Source organism: Tupaia chinensis, unplaced genomic scaffold, assembly GCF_000334495.1.
Source record: "Tupaia chinensis unplaced genomic scaffold, TupChi_1.0 Scaffold139389_1, whole genome shotgun sequence".
Classification (NCBI taxonomy): Eukaryota; Metazoa; Chordata; class Mammalia; order Scandentia; family Tupaiidae; genus Tupaia; species Tupaia belangeri.
Window position 1 is genome coordinate 449,331 of NW_006199275.1, and position 25,370 is coordinate 474,700.

At 37.9% G+C, this 25,370-nt stretch overlaps 1 protein-coding gene and 1 pseudogene across 1 annotated transcript in view; both read right to left on the reverse strand.

The window, feature by feature from the left end:
- KCNH8 (potassium voltage-gated channel subfamily H member 8) overlaps window positions 1-25,370 on the reverse strand; it is a 303,346-nt gene that overhangs the window by 107,321 nt on the left and 170,655 nt on the right. The window contains exons 7-8 of the mRNA XM_006161869.1: window positions 9,116-9,273; window positions 6,046-6,253 (exon numbers count right to left, since the gene is read on the reverse strand). Of these exons, the coding sequence (XP_006161931.1) occupies window positions 6,046-6,253; window positions 9,116-9,273 (366 nt within the window). The remainder of the gene's footprint in view (window positions 1-6,045; window positions 6,254-9,115; window positions 9,274-25,370) is intronic.
- On the reverse strand, window positions 12,230-12,943 carry LOC102475752 (cyclin-dependent kinase 1-like; annotated as a pseudogene).

The window sequence follows — 25,370 nt, forward strand, 5'->3', positions numbered from 1 at the left end:
CAGGATATATGAAGACACAGACATGTTCAAGCCACCCTTGTAAAATGTCAGCAATGAAACTTCTTGCACTAAGGATTCTGGAACTCCATTAGTTCATGATCTTTTCCAGACTTTCTCTGTCCTTCTAAATTCTGAGTCTACATGTTCTGTCAATGAATTCATTTTTGTTTGCTTTTTTTTTTTTTTTTTTTTTTTTTTTTTTACTTGTTCATTTATATATCGGTATAGAAATATCGCCTCTTCACTAGTCTTGAATAGTATTGCTATCTCAATTCCACATGGCTGATCAGTGGAAGTTTGAGCAGTTAGCTGTAGTTTGAGGATGCCTCAAGTAGTGATAACAGTAGAGGTGGTGGTGGTAGTGGTGGTAAAGTGGAAGTCACCAGTTACGACAACATACTACATGCCAGACACTGTGTAAGATGAGACTGTGTCACTACATCCATTTTAACGATGAAGAACTAAGGCCATTCTGGGAAAATTCAACAACTGAAGTAATTTTGGCCAAAACCACAAATCTACTACATCTCAGAAGCAGGATTTTAAATCTAATCTTTTGAGCTTAAAATGAGAACACTTATTAGGATACTACTGGAGCTCTTCAAGGACAGATTCAATGTCATTAATGGAACCTTATAGCTGTCATTAATTGAACAAGAAATAATTAAAATTGTATATAGGATAAGTATTCCTTATCCAAAATATTTGGGACCAAATTTCAAATTTTGGATTTTTAAAATTTTTGTATTTCATATACTTAATGCGATATCTTAGGGATGAGACCCAAGTCTAAACATGAAATTCATTTATATTTCATATATGCCTTATACACACAGCCCACAGGTAATTCTCCATAGTATTTATGAGAAACGTAACATTTTGACCACAACCTATCACAGAAGGTCAGGTGTGAAACTTCTCTTGTGTGGTGTCATCTTGGCACTCAAAAAGTTCAAGACTTCAGAGTATTTAGGATTTTTTTTTTCTGTAGAGAATACTCAATCTGATACTTATATTAATGAAGATATAAGGTCTTACAAATTTTTACTTAGGTATTTATTGAACTTCTCTCATGGTTAAACAAAGCCTTCTATCTTAAGAACCAAAATATTAAATTTCATAAAGCATTTTCAGCTTTAGCTGTGAATATCTCTTTAAAGCAGTGATAAATCTTACTGTTGCAACACTATATCTAAATTACCTAAAAGTTTGGTATTTTTCCAGCAAGTTTACAGTCTAGATGTAAAAGTGTCTCCTGTGTGAGCTGTGAGAGGGAAATCTTCTAATATATACAGGCGTTTGTTCTCCTCTCAATCTTCCTAGTCCAAAGACTTTGCTAAAATTTTCAAAAGCAAAGTCTTTTGAAAGATTAGTAATTTTTGCCTAGCAAAATTTTCAAATAGAAAGTTGGTACACATAAGTTATTTTGAATATGCACAAAAGCATATATTTTATTGTCTAGCACTACAACTAAGTCTGGAAAGCAACAATTTTTAAACCATTTCCTAACAACCTTTCCATATAGAATTATGAACATTGACTAGTGACAGCTTTCTTTGATTAAAATAATATTCAGAATAAAATGATAGTGATAGTTATAGTAATTAGTACTTATTGGGCAGTTACTAGGTGCTAGGTACAGGGTTCAATGCTTCACATACATTGTTTAATTTAATAGAGACAACCCCAATGAGGTAAGCCTATTATTAGTGCTATATTATGGATATTGAAAATAAAGCAAAGCAAAACATCTCCTGCTATTTGTTGGTGCTCTATATTCAAAGTATCATTGATTAAGAGAAAACTTCATGCCTGGCTGTAGCCTGAGGAGGAAGTCAAAACTCTTCATCTCAGCACAAATGGTCTATAAAGATCTGGTTTCAGGTCGGTCCGTAGTATAGTGGTTAGACATTGTGCATGGGGAACCTAATTCCACAAGAATGACCACAGTTTGAATCCCAGTCTTGAGAAACATGATGGGTATGTGGTGCAAGCATGCCCCAATCCTGATGGGATGGAGAAATGAGGGAAAAAGGATTGTTGTGTGACCACGCCCTGCAGGGGAGTGGAGAGAGTCTCTCTCTCTCTCTTTCTTGCAATAAGAATAAGATTTTATCTCTGCCTGCCTATCTCTTTAGCCTCATCACTTTACTACCACCATGACTCCTCATTCATCTAATATGTATTGTGTGTGTGTGTGTGTGTGTGTGTGTATACACACACAAATATATATATATATATATATATTTGGCATCTCCAATGCATAACAGAGGACTAAACATGTCATGGGTGCTCAAAAAAATTATTTTTGGAATGAATGTGCAAACCTTATGTGATTACCCTGTTTGTTCTCAATCTTCCTAGCCTAAACAGTTTGCCAAATAACCATTCCCTATCTTTTCCCAATAGTCAGAATTATTAGGAGTTATAGATAAGGAGTTAGGGAATCTAGGTTCTTGTACCCTATCACTGTCATTTAGTAACTGATCTCGAAGACTGATTTATTCAACCTGTTTTTGCACACTTGCCATTCACCATACCCCACAGTGGGGATACAGCAGCAAACACAGTAGACATGACCTCTTCCATCATGGAGCTTCATAAATTCAAAGAGTTGGACTAAGTTTTCCCCCACTTATAAAATCCCATAAACAGTAAGGCAAACCTCAAACTTCCTTAAAACGTGGTATAGAAATATGTAAAAACACCAGGAAAATTAGTTTACAACCAACTTCTGATAAAAATCTATAATTATTACTTCTTTCCAAAGAAAGACGTACAGCTGCAACATCTTTTAAAGACTAACTTTGCTTTGGTCTAATCAAAATACTACAGTTCTCTCTACCTGTAAGTAATGTGTCTGCCAAGAACAAAAGGAAGAAAGTCATTTCAGGTAAATTAAGAATTATGTTTTTTTTTTTTTAATCTTTGTATCTCCTGGGAAAATGAACTTTTCTAAACATCTAATGTTAACTTTAAAGAATAGCATACTTTCTAACCAAATTTTATTTGTGTGATGAATTTTTGGTGATAATTGAAGCAAAAAGGTAAAACATATTATTAGCAGAAAATTACATATTAAAAACTAAATTAGCCTAGACTTTCAACTGTTTCATTATAAAATTAGGTAGCGATGGTTATAATTATTTAATTTGTGTCCACATCGTGGATGGATAATGTTTTAAATGAACAAACACTGCAAGTAATTTTAAGGGAAGGTAAAGTCCCCTGTAGCCAAGCCGATAAGCCCAATATTTACAGACATAAGCATACCACCTTCCTAATCATATCCCAAGAGGTGTTTAGACAGGAAATCTAATTCTCGGAAGATAGATGCTCAGTTATTTTTATTGTAACTGAGTGAAACATATCAATTTCTTGATAGGCCATGATCATGGGGTGTACTTGATGACATCCTCAAAATAGTTGATATGGATGCTTGCAACTGATCACTTACATGAACACACACACCTCTATATGTGACCCTATGCTGTTGGGTTCATTTATCCGTCACAATCATAAATCATAGAACCTAAAATAGGTCTTACAGTTATATGGCAAGCTTTCTCTTGTTATAGATGAGGAAACTGAGGCTAGACAGGAGAACGAAATTATTGCACATCTGACAGTTGCTTTGTGATGGAGCCGTGACGGCAGGAGAGGGCTACGGACCAATGAGTTTCCATCACCACGTTGTGCCAGTGCTCTCTCGCTGGGGTTGAGTTCCAGCTGACAACCTCTCACCCATTATACTGAGCTGTAACCGAGGACCACAAGTGCGAGCGGATGGGCCAGCGTGGAGGCAGTTTGAGTTGTGGGCTTCTTTTTGGATGGACAATAGATACGGTGTGTGCTTGTGAGAAGAAACACCACATACAGCGAGACCGTATGTCTGCAGCAGGACTGGCTTGTTGGAAATGGAACAAAAAGCTTTCCTCATATAACTAGATTTGAGAGCGTGAATAAGCTAGATTTCCCCATCTGGAGACTGTCAGACTAGACGAGCTTTACAAATTAACATGAGTGTATAGGTCTGGGACCTGAAGGAAATTAGGTCAGTTCTAAAAAGAAATCAGGTGCTGACCACAAGGCCGAATTTCATATGGACTCAAAAGAAAGGGCAGAGACCTCATGCTGTTACTCACTGAGCGCAGTCAGGCCAATGCAAGACTATGTGATGAGCAGCCCTTCAGGACAAGGTTTTAGAAAAGGGAACAGTATTGAAAGAAAATGTTTTAACCCCAGTACTATTTGGCTTCAATTTTCCTTTTAACTAATTCTTCTCTCTTTTTCTTATCTGATCTCATTTTAATATAGAAAAAAATTTAAAAAAATTTTATTCATTGTCATTATTTTATTTTATTTTATTTGAGGGTGACCAGAGAGAGACAGAGACAGAGACAGAGAGAGAGAGAGAGAGAGAGAGAGAGAGATGAAAAATGAGAGAGCAAGCCACGAGATCCAGGACTCAAACCATGGTCAGCCATGTGGGAGTCCAACTGCCTTAATCACCATGTCACCGACTGGCCCCTAGAAAATTTTTACTTTCATTCTGCAGGTTTATTTTCCCTTTCCTTCCTTTCTAAGAATTAAGATCCACAATAAGGCATAGAAGTACCTTGCTTGATAAGAAATAATAAAAAATGAAACTATTTGGAAATAAAAATGATCAAAACACATTAGTTGCTTTGTGTCACTCAGGAATAGAATTGAGATGGCTGGGGGGAAATTTTTAAAGAACCTGGACAAGGGAGTCATTCTCTTGAATGAACCTGATTTCTTAAGGTCTTCAGAGCATTCCACATTGATGCCCTTTGAAGGTTTCGTATATGCCCTAGGGTGAGAAAAATGGCATTCTTGAGAGCCAGCACGGGACGTTCCAGGAGCATCGTGCCACTAAGTGCTGGGATGAAGATGTCTGGACATTTTTCTCTCTTGGGAGTCGCCTGTGGCTTTATCCAAAGACCTGAGCTGCTTTCAAAAGTTCAAGATTGATTTTTGGTGGAGAAAATAAGTGAAGGATTTTTTTTTAGCCGACTGGAAAACAGATTCTTTTGATTAAATGTCAGATTAAGAAAAAAAAAATCCTGCATGGGATGCAATGAAGATTATTTAAAAGGTATGGCTGTGAGAAAAATGCAGGTATTTCAGGACTGAGGGTGAGGGTTGGGGATCTGCATTTGCTATAAATACTCTGGGGCTGATAGAACTTTTAGAAGAGGCTCATGTCCACTCGTTCACATCCATTTGTTCATAATGATGTGACACTTGGCACATGTCTCCTCAACTCACCCTGTATTATGGGGACATGAAAATTTGCAAATCATATTCATAAATATCCACTTCTGTCTACCATCACAAATCCCCAATATATGCTAAAACTGGGAAGTGTGTGATAATAGCTCTCTTTCTCTCTTTTTTAAAAAGAGGAATGGTAATATACCTTTTCTATTAACTCACATCTTGAATACAAATGATCATTTTCTCATGTCTTAAAATACTGTAGTAACAAACCACAGAGCAGCTGCCCAGTGACGGACTGTTACTAGGTCTGTATTCATCTATGCACTTCTGTGGCCTTGCTGGCTTTTCTGAACAGTTCAGCTTGAAAGTTTAACTCATCAATCTTTTAAAGAGTATAAAACTACTACAGGAAACTTTCTCAAAACAAATTACTTCTACAGTGGATCAAAAAAACATACTGTGTGGTCTGTGTTTTTAGTTTTGGCAGGGGCGTGACCATTCTTCAAACTCTTCTCCCCCATTTCTCCTACCTTTTGGGATTTTAGGCAGGCATGCATATGTGCCTAGTGTGTTTTTCAACCCACTGGGTCCAGGACTCGAACCACGTGGTTGATCATGTGGGATCCAGGTGCCCTAACCACCATGCCCTGGACTGCCTCCACCCAAAAAGTATGTTTTAAATATGTCCGATTGATATTTGGAGAAAACATATTTATAGACGCACCTTTCACCTCCCCCCAATTCAGGACGCTCCTCCTTTTCATTTAAAAATGAAGCATGTGACCGAAGGTAGGCCCTTACCGACTTCCCACTTGAGGAGGCTGTTGTCTTCCCTCTCCATCTTTCCAATGACATACCAGATGCATGCCATCCAGTGTGCGAGGAGCGCGAACATGGACATGAGCAGAGTCAGGACGATTGTGCTGTGCTGCGAGTAACGGTCCAGCTTCTGCAGGAGACGCAGAAGGCGCAGCAGCCGGACAGTCTTTAAGAGGTGCACGAGAGACACCTGAGGTGGGAGACAGAGCGGCACAGATTGGAGCGCGGGTTGGACTCACACCATGGCGTCCACTTTACCTGACAGCCAGCTAGTTTCTGGAATGGAGTATGACCGTGTCTTTAATGCTATGGCCACTGTAAGACTGTTCATTCATGACATGTTATGTCAGGTGGATGGATGAACGAGGAAAGTTTAACTTGTTTGAGGAAATGCTTACCTTCCCCAATTAGGATTTATCTGCTTTTCTTTACCAGTCAGACTTGGTACAATTGTATGTATTATTTTACACAATTGGACACAGTGTCAGGATTAGACATCACATGTCTCTACCCCCTTACACACGTTACCTTTCAGCCCTATTTACCATTCCCCATTTAATGAACTTGCTTTATAACAGTAATTTATAGAGAGTGAAGCAAAAACCCGGAAAGTTGTAATAAAAGTAATTGAGGGTTTGAAAAATAATTAGATCTATAGAACTTGAGTCAGTTCTCCTAAGTGTGGGCATGTTAGGTAATCAATCACACGCTCACTTTTGTAAAAAGTGGAAAGAGCATCATTATTAAAGATCCTTTCCTTCCTTTTTTTCTCCTTTTTGATGCAAATATTGATCTGTATTTTACATCCCTATAAAGCATTTGTTCTGGAGTTCCTAGGAAAGGATGATGAAAGCGAGTAGGAGGGCAGTAACTGCACAAATATTTAAAATTCAGCAAAACATGATAATTAGTCTTTAAAACGTCCTTTATCCATGTCAATATTATACAAAGAGGATGTTAATGAATGTGTGTGTGTGTGTGTGCATGTTATATACTTCTATTATATAATAGCTATACATTACATAAACATATTTTAAGCTATCCTATTTTCTTAATGCTCAAAGAAAAAATGGAACATAAAAATCATAAGCACTTAGTAGCAAAGCAGTTAATTAACTTAAAATGGAATTCTATTAAACCTCACTTATTTAACAATTTGCCAGGAGAATGCAGAATTTTTTTTAAACAGTTGGTGAGTTATACACTTTTGGATTTCTTTTATAGTCTTAAAAATCCTCTTTTAAGTCATTACACTTTCATTATAGCACACTTATCTAGTCAAACTCAATCTTAAAAAGCACTTTAGAAAATCTCGATAACAATTCAATATAGCACTGATTGATATTATGTACCAGATTTTTTCCCAGGAGCTTTCCTTCCAGCTGAGTTATAAATCTCTTAAAGATATTGGCACTCTCAACCTCTCAACTTAGAAAGAAAGAAAAATAAAGAAAAGAAAAGGAAGAAGAAAGGAAGGGAGAAATGAAGAAAGAAAGAAAGTAAGAAGGAAAAGAGAAATCCTAATATATGGACAACTAACAGATACGTAAGTTTGTACTAATGGTCAGGGTTACAATTTGATGTTCGTTCTAAAGTCAGTTATGACTATTTGAAACATTACTCATTTTGTTTAATTTTGAATACTGTACCTTTAAAGAAAGTTTTGAAAGACAATATGATTTATATTAGAGGTTGCAACTAATAATTTTTAAAATTTGAATATTTAATAAATTTTTACATGCTAAAATTGGTTACTCTAGCAAAAAATGGCATTAAATATCCTAAAATGGCCTCCTTGAAAGTCTCTCTATTTAAAGAGAGCACTTGATATGCTTAAGAGGATCAGTCATCAAATAGGAAGCTACTACAAGTAGTTTCCTCTTTCCTATGAGGAGACATGAGGAAAAGGAATTAAAAGAAGACAGGAGAAGGTACAAGTATTACTACAAGTGGTTGAATATGGATGATTTATTGCTGAGTGAAGCAAGCCAGGCTATGAAAGAAAGATACTGTATGTTATCTACTTATTATATACTATCCTTACTCTGTGGTAGAGATTGAAATGTTGGAGGGCATAAAGGCAGTAAAAATAGTTATGGATACTGAAGACAGTGTGGAACGGGGTGGGGAAGTAGGGAAGAGTATAGAGGAAGATAGCAAGAGAACAAGTAGAGAGGCATGGCATTAGTGGGATGCAGAAATGGCTTATTACCTGTTGATGATGACATGTACAGTATTCTCAACTGGACTGGTCTGAGAAGTATTTCATGTTGGGTAAGTTATCTTTACAAGTAAAATGATCTATAGTGATTGAATGTTTAAAAAATAAAAGAATAAAAATAATAATCTGAAAAAAATGATAAAAAGCTATTTGATGATGATGTGGATAGTAATGTCTTTGTCTTGACTGATTTGCATGGTTATCATGCTGGAAAAAGAAATGTTATACACAGTAAAGATATATGTGATTCAATGTAATAGTAAAAGAAAAATCATAAAAAAGAACTCTCGAGTTTTGTGCTAGTCATGTGCCACTTAGGTTTCTGCCCCATCCAATCTTTTACAAGAATTTCTAAGAAGTGGCTGAATTCTTTTATTTTAATTTCAGCATTCCTGTCTATCTTGATTGGTCTTCACTTGATTTGCCAATGGATAATGGTAAGTGTCAAAAAAATAGAAGATAATCTTCAAACTCTCCACGGAATTGCAAATATCCTATGTCAAATGATGCTTATGACCCAACAAATAGTTTTCCTATCATAAAGTTAGGTGTAGTGAGTCGGTATCTATGATATATTCAGGGTTTTGCTCTTCTTTGCTGTGGGTATTTAAATAAGTAGAAACAGGTAATGCAAATCTCAGAAGAAATAATTTCATTAAGTGTCTCCACTTAATGGTCTGCATATGATTGGGCACTGTGGCATCTTTGATAAAAAGAGCACAAAACCCTGGAAGCACAAACTGCCAGAAACATTTAAATCTGGAAAATGTGAAAATAAACACGTGGTAAACGTAAGCTGAAAGGCCGTGTGGAAGAGCGTGCTCTACTCACCACTGTGACGTTGAAAGCATACAGGAGATCGAAAGGAAGGGCAGCAATGAGGTCAATGATGAACCAGGTTGTGACATAGTGGATGCAAATCGATCTTGCTTCAAAGATAACTTGGCCAGACTTGCTGACATAAGTTGTTCGGAAATTTAAAATAATATCTGCTTGGGGAAAAATGATAAAGAAAGAATAGAAAGAGAAAGAGAGAAAGAAAAGGAAGGATAGACAGGAAAAAAGAAAAGAAGGCAGACAGACAATTAGACAGGCAGAAAGGAAGAAAATTATATAAAATTAAATAAAATTAGGAAAATGGTCATCTTTTAGCCTATTTTAGATTGATAATATCCATCTAACTTGACCTTCGACAGAACCAGTACAACTCAACAGTTATTGGAAAAAGGTGAAGAAAATAACTTTCTGAGCACTTAATATGTTCCAGACATGGGGCCACATGCTAAGATAATTGAAATAGGGACCAGCAGATGGTGCAGTGGTCATGCCTTTGGACTCCCACATGACCAACCATGGTTTGAAACTCAGATCTGGTGACTTGGAAATCACACTGGGCAAATGGGTGTGCATGCCCAAAATCCAGGGAGGAGAATGGAGAAGGGATTGTGGCCTGGCCATCCCCTCTGGGGGGTGATTTCTTGTTTTCCTTATCACTGTCTCTGTCTCTGTCTCTCTCTCTCAGTAGCACACATGCCTAAGGCAAAAACCTCTAAAAATAACTAAAAATAACTAATCATAACAATTAACAGCAGTAGTTGTTACTTACTAAATGTTTAATATATACCAGATGTCATTTTAAGAGCTTAGCATGGGTTATTTCACTTTATCCTCAGACCATCTCCTGAAGTAGACAACGTTACCCCCATGTTAAAGAGACAGAACCAAGTCCCACTGAAGAAAAGTAAGTCATCCAAGGTCACACTGCCAACACTGGCAGAGATGACTGCACACAGATATCATCTGTAGTCTATATTGCTTATTTTCTATAATACTACTTAGTTTCATGTACATAAGTTTTACGAAATCTCTGTGTGAAAATGGAATTTGTCTTGCACTTAAAGCACTCCTGTGATTGAAGTTTCATCTTTGGATTTCTAGGTTAAATTTCTGAATTTTATTTCAATGAAGAAAAGGGTAATTATGTTCAACCTTCCTTACATTAGTCTTTTATTGTATATTTATTGAGTTTTTAAAAATTTTTTACACAATATATGAGGTCTTCAGAAGTGCAAGTCAAATGACAGAGCCACTGTCAAGTGGGTCATTACAAGCTCACTCCTGCAACTTAATAAGTAAACATCTCTGAGACTGTCATCTTTGTTCCTGGATTAAATATCATTAAAGCATTGAAACATACTACCTTTTCCTTAATTTGTTGTATAAGTTAATACAATTAGGGCACTGGAGATTTCAGGTATGAAAGAGTAACCATGGAAAGGTTAGTGCCTAGATGCTGAGAGCAACCCATAGTTGACGCTGAAGTGGTATCTGTTTACTGCTCCTATTTGAAGGTCCTTTCCAAGCGGACTGAGTTGAGGGGTCATGTCTACAAATGTTACTCTTGTGTAACAGACAGCTTTGATCCAATCATTATGAGATGCCCCTTTATTCTGTCCCTGGCATAGCATTAAGTGGTATACAGTAACATCTTCTTACCAGGACCAGCAGATGGTGAAGCGGTTAGGTTGCTGGACTCCCACATGGCTGATCAAGTTCTGGACCAGTGGGGTTGAAAATCATGCCAGGTGCCTGTGGGTGCCCGAGATCCCAGGCAAAAAATGGACAAGAGGGGATTGGAATGTGGACCTCCTGGGTGGTGATTTCTCACTTTCCCTCTCACTGTGTCTGTGTCTCTCTCCCCAGGGAGCACAGGGGCTCTAAGGCAAAATCCTCTCAAAAAACAAACAAACAAAACAAACCCACCTCCCCACAAAAACAAAACAAAAACAAACAAAAACACAACAACTTATCTTTGTTAAAGTTAAACTCAGGCATTCTTTTCTGTTGACTCCAAGTCTTTTGGCAACAAGACAAAAGAATTTCTAAACCTACCTATTACCTATAAGCCCTGGTCCTGGATGGCCTGCCTTTTTGAGCCAACCCAATGTAATGACTCTATGCTGATTGTCAGTTTTATCTGTGTCTCTTGTTCTCAGGATTAAATAGAAGAACTATAGCATATAATCACCCCAAAACACTTTCTCTGGGCAACTAGAGATTACATCTCAGGTTCTTGATCACTCATATTCATGCTTAGAATAAATCATTTTAATTATTTCTATAGAGCTTGATTATTTCTGTCGATAACATCTATCAGGAAAATTGGGACTCCAGTCCTAAAACCACAGAAAATAAATTCTTTTAACAGCCACAGAGCTCTGGAATAGAATCCTGAGCTCCAAAAAGAAAAGCAACTCAGCTGATACCTTGATTTTATTCTTTTCAATTCCTGAGAAGAGAGAGGATGCAGCTAAGCTCTCCCTGAATCTCTGACCTAAGATAGGGTGAGATAGTAAATGGGGGCCTTTTGTTGTTGTTGTTCATTTTGGATTTGGCCAAAGGGTGCATACACTGCTGTAGATAGACAGAGAGGAGGAAAAGTAAGAAAGTATGGTCATGTCACAATTCCTTCTCCTCCAGTCTCCCTTCCTTCAGGATTTTGGGCACATAGTCACATGCATGTAGCATGTTTCTCAAGCCATCAAAATCGGGACTCTAACCATGCAATCGGCCATATAGAATCCAGCTGCTTTAACTGCCCTGCCATGTGCTGGCCTAGATATTGTTTTAAACTGCTAAATTTGAGGTAATTTTCTATGTAGCAGTAAAAACGCATACAATATTCATTGTATCATTTGGTTCTCATCATAGCTTTGTGAGATGAGATATGTAGGAATTATAACAAGATAATAGAGTTTCTTAGGTTCTTTTTTTCTTTTTTTTCCCAAGGATTATTTATTTAATTTTATAAATTATTATTATTGTTTAATCTGTTATAGGGCACAAGCACTCACCAGAAATAGACAAAGAAAGAAGGAAAGTGAGAAAGCAAGCCACCAGTTCCAGGATTCGAGAAGCCACCTGCTAGCCTCAACATACAGGTTCTCAATATGAGCAGTCTAGACTTCCTAGTTTCTACTTGGAAAATGTTTTCTTATGGTACTGTAAAGATTCCACTTCTTGCCAGACTTCACTATTAGGGTTGCCCAAAGCTTTGAAAATTCTGAAGAGTTGGTCCATTTCTGAATCTCCATGAAAAAATGGTTTCTTGGTGGCTAATTCTGCAAATATATTGCCTATACTCGAAATGTCAGTTGGAGTCAGGCAATGGGCTGGGTTCAGCAATACTTTAGAGATCTGTACCAGACATGCTCTGACAAGGCCAAAATCAGACAGTTTAATTGTCCCTTCGTCATCAGTCAATAAATTTTGAAGTTTTAAGTCTCTGTGAAGAATTCTTCTAGAGTGACAAAACACAGTTCCTTAGAGGATTTGGCACAAATAACTCTTAACAAGTGAAGCATGAACTGACCAGGAGGGTAGAATTCAAGTATTTCTTGAGATCCATGGAAAGAAATTCAAAGAAGAGATACAACCTGGAATCCTGTATAAGCCTAAGACTGACTATATTTGGATGATGAAGTTCTTTTAATGGAGAAATTTCTCAAATTACAGCGCTGTAAAACCCTTCCTCTTCACTTCCTCATCTCATTTTCTTCATGACTACCACTTGACCTACGGTTTTGTGTCTACCCTTATACACAACTGCTTAGGAATCTTCTCCATCATCTCTATTTTAGTATAGTCTTCCACAGTTAGTCAACAGGTATAGTAGCAGATCCGGGCTGATTATCTCATGGCAGACATGGTAACAGCTACCATGTCCACATAGTGGATATATCCATGTCCATGTCTACTCAACCTCTAAAAGCCCCCTCCATTTATTATTAATGTGTTCAATTATCCATAAAAGTACGAACCACATGAGTTTGAATTCAAAAAAAAATTCCAAAATCCATAGCAAATTAATGCTAAAGAATTTACCATCTAGGAATCTTAATGTCTCCATGTGTTTGTAGATGCATGAACAATCTGTTTTGGCACATACTGGTAGTATGTGTAGTAAGTAAATAAGCAGAGAAGTGGAGAACTATCACAGAAACTTAGTGTGGTTTACAGAATTTCTCCAAAATTGATCATCATATATCCCACCAGAGTGAAGCAGAATACAGGTGAATTCTCTGAAGATTCAGATAATTATTTTGCAAAATTTGCCCCGTTGTATTTTAGTTTTACATAGCACAATCAAAAGAAAAATAATAGGTAACTGTGCACATATTCTCTTTTCATGTGTTTTTGTTGTTGTGTGGTTTTGTTTTTAAACATTTGTTATCTATTTTTTTTTTTTTTTGTCATTTTCAAGCCACCAGATCTGGGAATTGAACCATAGTCAATGAAGTGAGAATCCAGTACCTTACTCACCCTCAAAAATGAGTGTTTCATTTCTCTCCCACACAAAGTGGCTACGCATGTAAACTAAAAAGCAGGGTAGCTAAATTCATTCTTTCTAGTTCGATTTCCTTGAAAACTATGTAATTAGAAACTATTTTTTAAAAGAGGTTAAAATTGATATAGCATAAATTAGATTTTTTTCTTTATTAGCATGCATGCCAGATGGGAAATAATTTAAAATCATATTGGCTTACTTGTTAAATAGTAAATTAAAATATAATGGAATGCATGAGAGCATATGCACCACATACAAATAATTAATATCTTCATTTAGCCATTTCTTTAAAAATTAATCCATGTAGTACAGTGTGGGTGGAGAGATATTTAACGAAACCAGCTGCCAACTAACGTTCTAAAGATATTCTGCCTTTTTTCATTGCTTGTGAGGCACTCCTCTGAATGCAGTAAGATGTCACAGTAAATTTAAGCTGGAAGGTATAGGAAGACTGAATAGAGAACTGACTCATATGGAGACCTGAAAGACTAACAATCCTAACAGTGATTGCACTTGGTTGCCAATATTAGTGCATGCGGTTTTCATATTACTCAACCCTGGCTCATGTCAGCATCCATCCCTCTTGCTTACCTCAAAGTGAACGATTCATGGAAAGCAAAAAGCAATAGGCTCAATGTAAAAGAACATGTAAGAACATCTGCGTTTGGAAGGAGAAGAAAGGCAACCAGGTTGATTTTGGTATTGGCTTCTGTTTATATCGGTGGGGACAATGCAACCATGGTGAATACTTGGATGTTTTGAACTGCAACATCAACATCCTTTGGGCCCATGTAGAAGAGAAGGGACTAAAAAGTCAGCAGCGGCTGACTCTTGGACAGGTTGGAATGGATTATAGACATTTGCACCATGGTTACTGCCTCTTCTGGGACCCCTAAAAGCTATTTTTCTAATCTTGGCTGTTGCACCCTGTGTCTTACGCTTTCTCAGAGAATGCGCATCCACCATCGCTTGAGTGGCAATCAGATGCTCCTGCATCTCTACACACCCCTTCCCCAAGACCCTCCAACCAGAGGGCCCCAAGTCAGTGTCCCTTAACAGCCTGAAGCAGCCAGAGCAGTAGTCATTCCTTATCCCTTTAAGGTCAGACTGTAGGATCTGGGGGAAGAGAAAAGAAACATGGCAGGAACTTTCCCACCAGTGGGAACCTTCCTGGTGGACCAGCCACCAGTTGAACAGAAAAAATATTCTCCCATTGACCAGAACAGGATGCCATAACACTGTGGCAACCGCTCAATGGACAAGGACCCCTATAAGAGGATGAGCAGCAATCCTTTGGGTGTGATTCCCCTGGCCTCTGTTCAGATAGCAGGACCTCACCCAAGAGCTTTTCGCAGAATAAATTTTGTTGATTTTGCTAACCCCCCACCCCCCAAAAAGAAAAATCTCTTCTAATGTAGAAATTCTATCAATGTGTTCCTGATAAGGATGGGACCACCGATCACTGAGTGGTTCCATATGGTGAGCTCCCTGGTTTTGGAGAGCAGTATTTCAGATGGACACATTCATCATTAGGTAGTTCTTACTTTCTTCAAATAAATACCTTCCTCCTTATAACGCCCTCTTTTTGGTTCTAGCTTTTTTTTTTTTTCCTCAGCAGCTAGACAGAATGCTTTGTCCTCTTCTACTTAAAAGTTATTTCTGAAATTATTTAACATCAGTCATCAAGTTCATCTCTTAGTTCTCCATGCTGAATGTCTGCATTTCTTTTTTTTCTTATTTCATCAGGAGGTACATGCACTCAACAGAGAAAGACAGGAAGAAGGACATAGCTCCCCCCACCCCGCCGCAAATGGAACATGGTTATGGAGCAATCCCTTCTTCATCCTCTAGGGATTTGGGGCAGGCACTGGCAGCAGGTGTTTTTCAAGCTGACAGGCCATGATTTGCCATAGGATAGGCACCACCACGCCCAACAAAGGACCAGGATTTGAACTGGGTGGCTGGCCATGTGGGCTCCCGTAATGACTAAGCAATGGGATCATTTCCTTCACCTGTGTTTTACAGTTATGATTTCTTCCTCACAGCTCTGATGATATTGCCTCGTGTGGCAGATTTCACAACAAAGTCTCATGAAAAATCGAATTCTACTCACCTACCCTTTTCTCTTTTCAGGCTTCCTTCATTTTATGTGGTGATCCTCCTCATCAATTTATGTTGAAAAGGAATTTTCAATGTTTTAACATATCGAAAAAATTATTCATGTTAATTACTGTTCTTTTGGAAGTCAGATACTTATAATTACATTTATCATGCCAGACATAAAGTGGTCAGTTTGGAGACAGTAGCAAATACACACACTCCCACCAGCAGTGCTTTCCAAAGTTCTTGTTAGTTGATAGCCTCACCATATTTGATGCTACCAGTCACCAGTCTTTGATATTTTTGCCAGTTGCCTGGGAGTATAATGTTTCTAGCACTTCATTTAAATTGGTTTTAATGCTTCCAGTAATGCAACTGTAGTAAACTGTTAGGTGTATTATTTTTTAAAGGCTTTCTTTATTATTTACTTAAGAAAACTTATACCAACATAAAGCACCAAACTTTTGTGGGCTTTTCATCCAAATTGCTCTCAATAGACTGCTCTTGTTCTTATTAGAAAAGCTAAAGTATAGCTTAAAAGACTTTTCAATATACTTAAGGACTATAAAAATACTGCTATTAGAGACTTGTAGTCTTTGCCACATTCAGAGACCCTGGTAGTGAAGGACAAAGTGTGTCTATCTGGTAACCATGGGTTCTCATATTTTTATTACCGATATCATTCCATCTTTAGATACATTAGGAATCATGCCTGAGTATTTGCTGGGTTTGGGGAGGTTGTCATAGATTCCCAGCAGAACTATCATAAGATGTTATATTTTAATAAGAAAGCATTATTTTATTATTTATAATGATTTGCATTGTACTTAGCTTGGACAGTGCTTTAATTTTTTTGTATGTTTACCATATCAAAAACTTACAGATAACAAGCATATTAACAGGTATAAAGACTGCTCACCTATTTTGGCTCCCTATAAAGTACTTTTTCAGTGCTGTGTAACTTTAAATTAGATATTGAACCTTGGAATTATTGGATCTTTTTAATAGATATAATTTAATGATTAAATATGAACTTATGAAAAAGTCCTAATTTAAATTAGCATATTCTTACATACAGTAAGCATAGTTTGTCTATAGATGTAGTTATGTGGTACATTTCCAAGTTTAAGAGTAGAAAACATAAAGACGATCATATCTGTAATCATTACTTACATAATTAAAAAACAATAATTGGAATCTAATAGTTTCAATTGAAATACATATTGATTATTTAAATAACAAAATGAAAAAATTAATGAAGACTGAGATAGAAAATAAATAACATGCTAATATATTAATACAAGCTTGCTGCCCTAAGGTGAAATCTCACACATACACTCATTAGAGAGAAGAATTTTAGATGAAATAGCATCTCCTATAATTCTATAGCTCTTTACATTTTTTTCCTTTAGTTTGCATGTGTTTGCCACTGACACAGAGAGAGAGGGAAAGTGAGACATCACCCCCAGGGGGTGGCAACCCAGCAATCCCTTGTTCTCTATTCTTCTCTGGAATTTTGGACATGCACGCACATCCACCCAGCGTGATTTTCAAGTCACTAGGTCAAAGATTTGAACCATGCAGTCAGTCACGCGGGGTGCAGGCCCTTAACCTCCGCACCACCTCCTGGCCCCTCTCTTTACATTTCAATTAGAACTATAATGTGCATTTTTATATTTGAGTCAAGTAATATCCTTGTGGTAGTCTTCACTGTTTGTTAGCCAACTATTATGACTCTTTACCTCCCAGAGCCATTATATCTCCTTATTTGAAGCGACTGATGTGTCCCTGTGTAATCTGCTTTGGTCAAAACTGCGAACATGGTTGTAACCTAAGTGCTTTTATACAAAAACTTTGAGAGCTTGGATGCAGTTTCTCACATTTTTCTTTTCTCTGCATGATTATGGAAGCATGTGATGAAAGAAGGCCATCAGTCCAGGTGTCTAAGCAACTCCCATAGGCAGGATCCCTGGCTGACCCACAGCATGGCATGAGTGAGACACAACCTTTGTGTCATATCACACTAAGATGCCAGGGTTGCTCGTACGCATATAGACTGCAGCCCATTCTAACCAGTCCAGGGGGTGGCAACCCAGCAATCCCTTGTTCTCTATTCTTCTCTGGAATTTTGGACATGCACGCACATCCACCCAGCGTGATTTTCAAGTCACTAGGTCAAAGATTTGAACCATGCAGTCAGTCACGCGGGGTGCAGGCCCTTAACCTCCGCACCACCTCCTGGCCCCTCTCTTTACATTTCAATTAGAACTATAATGTGCATTTTTATATTTGAGTCAAGTAATATCCTTGTGGTAGTCTTCACTGTTTGTTAGCCAACTATTATGACTCTTTACCTCCCAGAGCCATTATATCTCCTTATTTGAAGCGACTGATGTGTCCCTGTGTAATCTGCTTTGGTCAAAACTGCGAACATGGTTGTAACCTAAGTGCTTTTATACAAAAACTTTGAGAGCTTGGATGCAGTTTCTCACATTTTTCTTTTCTCTGCATGATTATGGAAGCATGTGATGAAAGAAGGCCATCAGTCCAGGTGTCTAAGCAACTCCCATAGGCAGGATCCCTGGCTGACCCACAGCATGGCATGAGTGAGACACAACCTTTGTGTCATATCACACTAAGATGCCAGGGTTGCTCGTACGCATATAGACTGCAGCCCATTCTAACCAGTGGGCATGCCTACAAGGCTGCAGAGCAGAGTAGCTAATGGCATAGAGCAGACTGCAGCCCATTCTGACCAGCGGGCATGCCTACAAGGCTGTAGAGCAGAGTAGCTAATGGCATACAAACTGGAGTCAGAACCCTGGGTTGGGGACTACTAGGAAGTACTAGTTATCACTGCTGTGACTGCTGCTTCTTCTACTCTTGCTATTGCAATTGCTTTTCAGGTACCTAAACTGAGAAATGAGTCAATGAATGCCTTTTCTAAGACCTCCAGATACACACAGACTTGACATACACACACACACACACACACACACACACACACACACACACACACTTTTTTTTTTTTTCAAGAGACATTTTTTTTGCTAGAGGGCCTGTGTACTTGCTGGAAAGACAGAGAGAAATAGACAGAAAGGAAGAAATCACCCTCACCCCCCCCCTAGGGGTGATGGCCATGCCACAATCCCTTCTCCTTCATTCTCCTCTCAGGATTTTGGGCATACATGCACATATGCCTGGCATGAGTTTTAAGCCACCAGGTCTAGGACTCAAACCACAGTCAACTACGATGACTAACCTTCCCAAGGTTACCCAACAGAAAGTAGCAGAGCTGGAATTTATACTTTCTGTATGCTGACACCAAACCATTTTTATTATAGCTTTTTCCTTTTCTTCAGCTCAGGAAGAAGTTTATTGTAGTGATATCTCTGAGTTGATTTTTAAAATTAGTTAATTTTGAGAAACATAGAAGATAATATTTATCATTTGAACTATAGGTTGCCATATACAATATTGTTCAACATATGTTTAAAGAATTATTTTAACTTTATTTATTATTATTATTATTTTCCAGTTTGATCAGAGATAGAGGGTGGGGAGTGAGAAAGCAAGCCATCAGGCCCAGGACTTGAACCGCAGTCGGCCATGTGGAAGTCCAGAGCCTTTAACCACCATGCCACCAGCCAGCCCTTGTTCAACATATTTTTAATGTTGATTTGAAGAATAGCACATATACTGTAAAGGGCACTCATTTTAAGAAACTGTTTAATGAGTTTCCCATTTTTGTAACCACCAGTGAAGAGTGATATACCTAGGACTGGAATACCAAAAGCCCCTTTCATGGTCCTGTCCAGTGATGAACTCTTAAAAGGTAGTCATTGTTTCAATTACCATAGATTAATTTTGCTCAGTTAGGAACTTTACAAAATTAGACTAATATACTATGTAGGAGTTTTTTTCACTAGACATTGCATACATCAAATTCATCAATTTAATATCCTGTTCATTATTTTTAGTTAATGTATACTATTTTACCAGATAACTATAGGGAAATTCACTCCTTAATTTTATTGCAATGGAACTTTGGGTTGTTTTCAGTTTGCACTTTTTCTTTGTGTAAGGGAGAGTTTTTTGCTGGGGCACATATACTCACCAGGGAGATGGAGAGAGACAGAGAGACAGAAAGTGAGAAATCACCCTCTGGGGGGATGATCATGCCTCAATTTCTTCTCTATCTTCTTCTCAATATTTTGGGCATGCACGCACATGTGCCTGGTGTGAATTTCAAGCTGCTAGGTCTGGGACTCAAACCATGGTTGGCTATATGTGAGTCCAGTGTCTTAACCACTATGCCACTGCTGTCCCCTCCAGCTTGTACTGTTACAACCGACGCTCATAGAAATATATATATACACACATATATTCATACATATATGTGGTATGGTATGTCCATTATTTCAGTGTCCAACTGGAGGATCTTCAAGTATATATACATTCTGTTTTGTCAGACATTAGCAAAGAGTTTAAATAAAGTTTGTATCGTTCGTATTTTACATGTGGTGTATGAAATTTAGGATTGCTCTATCTTTTTCCCCAATTTTTGATCATTTCTGTGTCTTTCCCTTTCTACTTTTCTCTTTTTGCCATTCTGGTAGTGGTGAAGTTATTTTCATTTTCCTAATGATGAATGAAATTGAGTATGTAATAGCTGTACATTTGAACATGCTCACTGAAGAAGTGTCAATTCACAGTTTTTGTTGAATAACTTTCTCTCCTTTGTTCTGATTTGTAAGAATGAGTCTTATTCATATATCATTCCAGGTATAAATTGTGTCCTGGTTAGGTAATCTATCTTACTCCGAGGTCATTAAGATATCCTACTATTATGTCTTCTAAAAGGTTTATCAAAAGGAAACCTCTAACTTTCACATTTAGTCTGTAACCCATCTGTAATAGATTTTGTAATAGGTATGAGGTCAGAGTCAAGATTTAATGTTGATTTATCCATTTCCAGATGGATATACAGTGGAGCCAACAACATTTTGGAAAACATCATTTCCTCCAAGGCATTGCAGTGGCACTTTTGTCATAAATCAGGTAATTATATATGTGTAGATCTGTTTACAGTCTCTGTATTGCGTTTCAATGACCTATTTGTCAGATACTAGCTTTTCCAGTTTTCTAGCACAGTCAGAAACAGATGTGTGTAAGCTATTTTTAAGGACTCTCAAGAGCATTTAAAATATGACTAAGATATTAGACTTCTAAAGTAAAATTAGAATGAGATTTAGTCATAAATATGAAGTATGATATTAAAAATGAAATAGATTACAATATACTGTATTTGAAATAACAGAACCACGTTTGGTTAAGAAAAAGTAGCTTCTCAATTAAGCACATTATGATTTTACAGTTATTTTTATGAGTACTATCAATAGAAATTGCTCATATTTTTGTGATATGCTAGCATTGCATTTCCACTTGTGGTTTCAATAATTCAGTCTATTTTTAGTCATTGTTTGCAGTAAAATCACAAAAAGATCAATAATACCAAGCCACACCCATCTGATTTCAGGAATGTGGAATGAGAATGAGCAATGATGCTGGAATTGGGGCAAAAAATACATCTCTTGCTTTTTTATTTTTAGTGATTTTATTATTATCATTATTATTATTATTTAATTTGACCAGAGAAAGAGAGAAAAAGCAAGCCGCCAGGTCTGGGACTCAAACTGTAGCTATCAACACCATAACCACCATGCCACCTGCCTGCCTGTGATTAAAGGATTTTAAGCAGTGATATTATGATTAGATTTATACTTTATTAAAACAAGAACAGTAAAATCCTGGCTATAGGACCAGCAGATGGCCTAATGGTTATGTCACTGGACTCTCACATAGTCGACTGCGATTTGAGTCCCAGATCTGACAACTTAAAACTCATGTTGGGCACGTGTACATGTGTGCCCAAAATCCTAAGAGGAGAATGGAAGAGAAGGGATCGCAGCATGGCCATTCCCCCTGGGGGGTGATTTCTCGCTTTCTGTCTCTCTCTGTCTCTCTCTGTCTGTCTGGTGAGGGCATGTGCCCTATAGCAAAAATTTGTCTCTCTAAAAAAAGAAAAAAAAAAATTCCTGGCTGTAGCATAGTAAATAGATCCCAAGATTGTGGGCGGAGAAGGGAGTTAGTTGGGGGTTATAGTAATAGTAACTAAAGTAATGCCAATGAGAATAAAGAGGGAGAGAGTGTCAGTAGAAGATTGAGAATGGACCAGACAGGATTCTGAGTTTGATTTTAGGGAGAATTTGAGAGAGATGGAAGCAGATTGTTTACAGATTTTGGGAAATCCAGGAAGGAAACAGGTGTGTGGTAGGGAGAGGCAGTGATGCATTCAGTCTTCAAACTGTGGTATTTGAAGTAGTTGTGTTTCATTGGAATTATCCATAGATTAGTGGTCCCGAACTTTCCTGGCCTCGTAGAAGACAATTCCTCCATGGAGGAGGGTAGGGAAGCAGGTCCCAGAATGACCCAAGCACACCACATTCACCATGCCCCCATTTCCGCCACTACCACGCTGCAATATAAAATGAAGCAGGCACATTGTAACAAGAGGGTTTCACTCCCATGAGAATCCAGTGCCACCACTGATCTGTCAGGAAGCAGCACCCAGGAGCAATGCGAGCCTTGGGTGTGCTGCAAACACTGAGGAAGCCTGACTCACTTGCCTGCCACCCATTCCCTGCTGTGTGGCCCAGTGACCAAGTCCTCTGTTCGATCCCCAGTGGGCCATGGGGCCAACAGTTGTCTGTGGTCCAGGGATTGAGGCCTATCAATAATCAAATACACACATGCAAATTTTGGGTAAAAATCAAACATAAGCTATTATTTTGAAAACTGCCAACATTGCAATAATAGGTGGTCGATCAAAAGTGATGGGTGCTAGGGAACCAGCAGTTAGCGTAATGGCTATGTCGCTGGACTCCCACGTAGTCAACCGTGGTTCGTGTCCCGGACCCGGTAGCTTAAAACTCACGCCGGGCGTGTGTGCGTGTGTGCCCAAGATCCTGAGAGGAGAATGGAGGAGAAGGGATTGTGGTGTGACCACCCCCCCTGGGGGGTGATTTCTCGCTTTCTGTCTCTATGTCTCTCTCTGTCTGTCTGGCGAGCGCACGTGCCCCATAGCAAAAACCTCTCAAAAAAAAAAAAAAAAAAGATGGGTGCATGTATTCTAACAGACAAAGGAGAGGGCCAAGGATAAAACCCAGAGAGGAACTATAATTTAAGGTATAGGAAATGGAAGAAGATCTCATGAAAGAAGTTGAGGAGAAACATCAAGGAGGGTGAAGAAAACTCAGGCAGACATGGTATATAGTGAGAACCAAGAAAGAAAGGAGGAGAGCACTACTGTCAAATGTGGAAAGAGATCTATCTGGTCAGATGAAGACTAACAAGCACCATTTGATGAACAAGAGGCCATGAGTGACTGAAAACTCTTATGTCGTATTGTTAGAATCCTTAAATTCAACCAGCAGTTGGCATAATGGCTATGTTGCTGGACTCCCATGTAGTCGACTGTGGTTCAAGTCCCGGACCTGGTGGCTTAAACTCACTCCAGGCGTGTGTGCGTGTGTGCCCAAGATTCCGAGAGGACAGTGGAGGAGAAGGGATTGTGGCGTGGCCATTCCCCAGTGGGGGTGCAGGGGGTGATTTCTTGCTTTCTGTCTCTCTCTGTCTTTCTGGTGAGCACACGTGCCCTATAGCCAAAACCTCTCCAAAAAAAAAAAAAAAGAATCCTTAAATTAAATAATACTAATAAATACAAAAAATACTAAACTTCAATCTATTAAATTATTATATAAGCGTAAAGAATAGGGGAAAAAAACCTAACAGACTCATGGTGATATGAGGTAAAAAGGTTCAAGAAGACTTTATAGAATTCACAGATGATACTTCAAGGATTAGGAGAATTTGATTGGGTAAAGAAAAACTAAGGCTATGTCTTGCTGCTGTGTTCTAAGGGCAGATAATAAAAGGTTTGCAAAGAGACAAAAGGAAGTGGTCAGGATGGTCGGGGCCTTGAGAAGGAGAAACAAGCTGTGATAGAAAAAGGGTTGAGATATGGAATCTAGATTAGAATGGATCTCTGCATATCCAGGAATTGCCGTGTCCACTCATCTGAGCGATATATGGGTCCTCAACTAATATTGAATACCTTTATCATTGTGTAATGAATTAAATCTAAACCCGAGTGTCCATAATGTTTTCTGTCATCTAAAAATATTGAAGTAGAATCTCAACATAGTCAAGTAAATTTTCATTTGTACTATTTATGTATTTATTTATTTTAAAACTACTGGGATGACAAAGGAGGTTATTTCAATGGCGAATCTGACTCTACGTATTGGTAAATACAGACCACATTGTATAATGTCATTTCTACTTAGAGTTAGATATTTTTCCCGCACGTAAGCCAACATAGGAGAGGATTTCAAAAAGTTCACTGTAACTTCTTAAAAATTAAAAAATTTAAGTATAAGTTTATGTTGTGCACAGAAATTTGAAATCTAGTTTTTCATAATATGCATTTTCCATAAATATTTTGAAGATTCTTTATACTTGCAAAAACAGGAAGAGGAGAGCATGACATAGCAAAATTCATCTTTTAAAGAAGTAAATGGAAAAAACAAAAAGCTCCCATTACTCCACAATAAGTTTCTAAATCAAGAGCTCACAATTTTCTTCTGGGTTTCCAAATTTAGTAACATTCCATTCTTAATGTTCTTGCCTTGTTCAGAACAAGTACCATTGTTTCATATTTTATGAGCACATTCTCATAGTCATTTTACAGTAATAGGTAAGTCACAGGGTGACATCATTTGAGATGCATGCTAAGGCAATTTTCCTCTATATTTGCCATCTCACAAACATTCAGAATTCAACATTCAAGTACATTGTGCAACACATTTTGTGTTTGCCAGGAAAATGCCAGCTCGTTTTCCTTAGAGCATTAAACCTAACGAAAACATAGGAATAAGTAACAGTATGCAATATCGACAATATTTTATTTGATTTACTCCATTACATGACGTGAGTCTGTATTATTATTAAAAAATTCAGAAAGCAACATGTAACCTAGAACTACAGAAAATGTTAGCACGGACAAAATGCATTTCAACTACAGCTTAATTGAGAAATAAAATCCTTCTAAGAATAATGTTATAACACTTTGAAAATGTTTTATAAGGTGTATATACGAATTATTATTTGGATTAATAAATTAAACCCATTCCTTCTTAATGATTCTCAATGTATTCGGAGCAGGGTCTTTTGCACTTTTGTTCCCTTTGCTTATCATATTCTTCATCAAGACATAGACTTGAGAATTTTCTCATTTTCATTTTGTCTTTATTTAAATATCACCTTTTCTTTTCTTTTTTAAATTCTCAAAGACTACACTTGTGCTCACCAGAGAAAGAGTGAGAGAAAGAGAAAGAGAAATAGAGAAAGCTGCCCCCCCAATGGGCCTGGTCACGCTGCAGTCCCTTCTCCTCCATTTCTCCTTCCCATTAGGATTTTGGGCAGGTGCACACATACACCCAGTACGTTCTTCATGCCACTGGGGGCAGGATTAAAACTGCCAGTGGCATGTGGGCTCCAGCTCCCCTGAGGATAAGG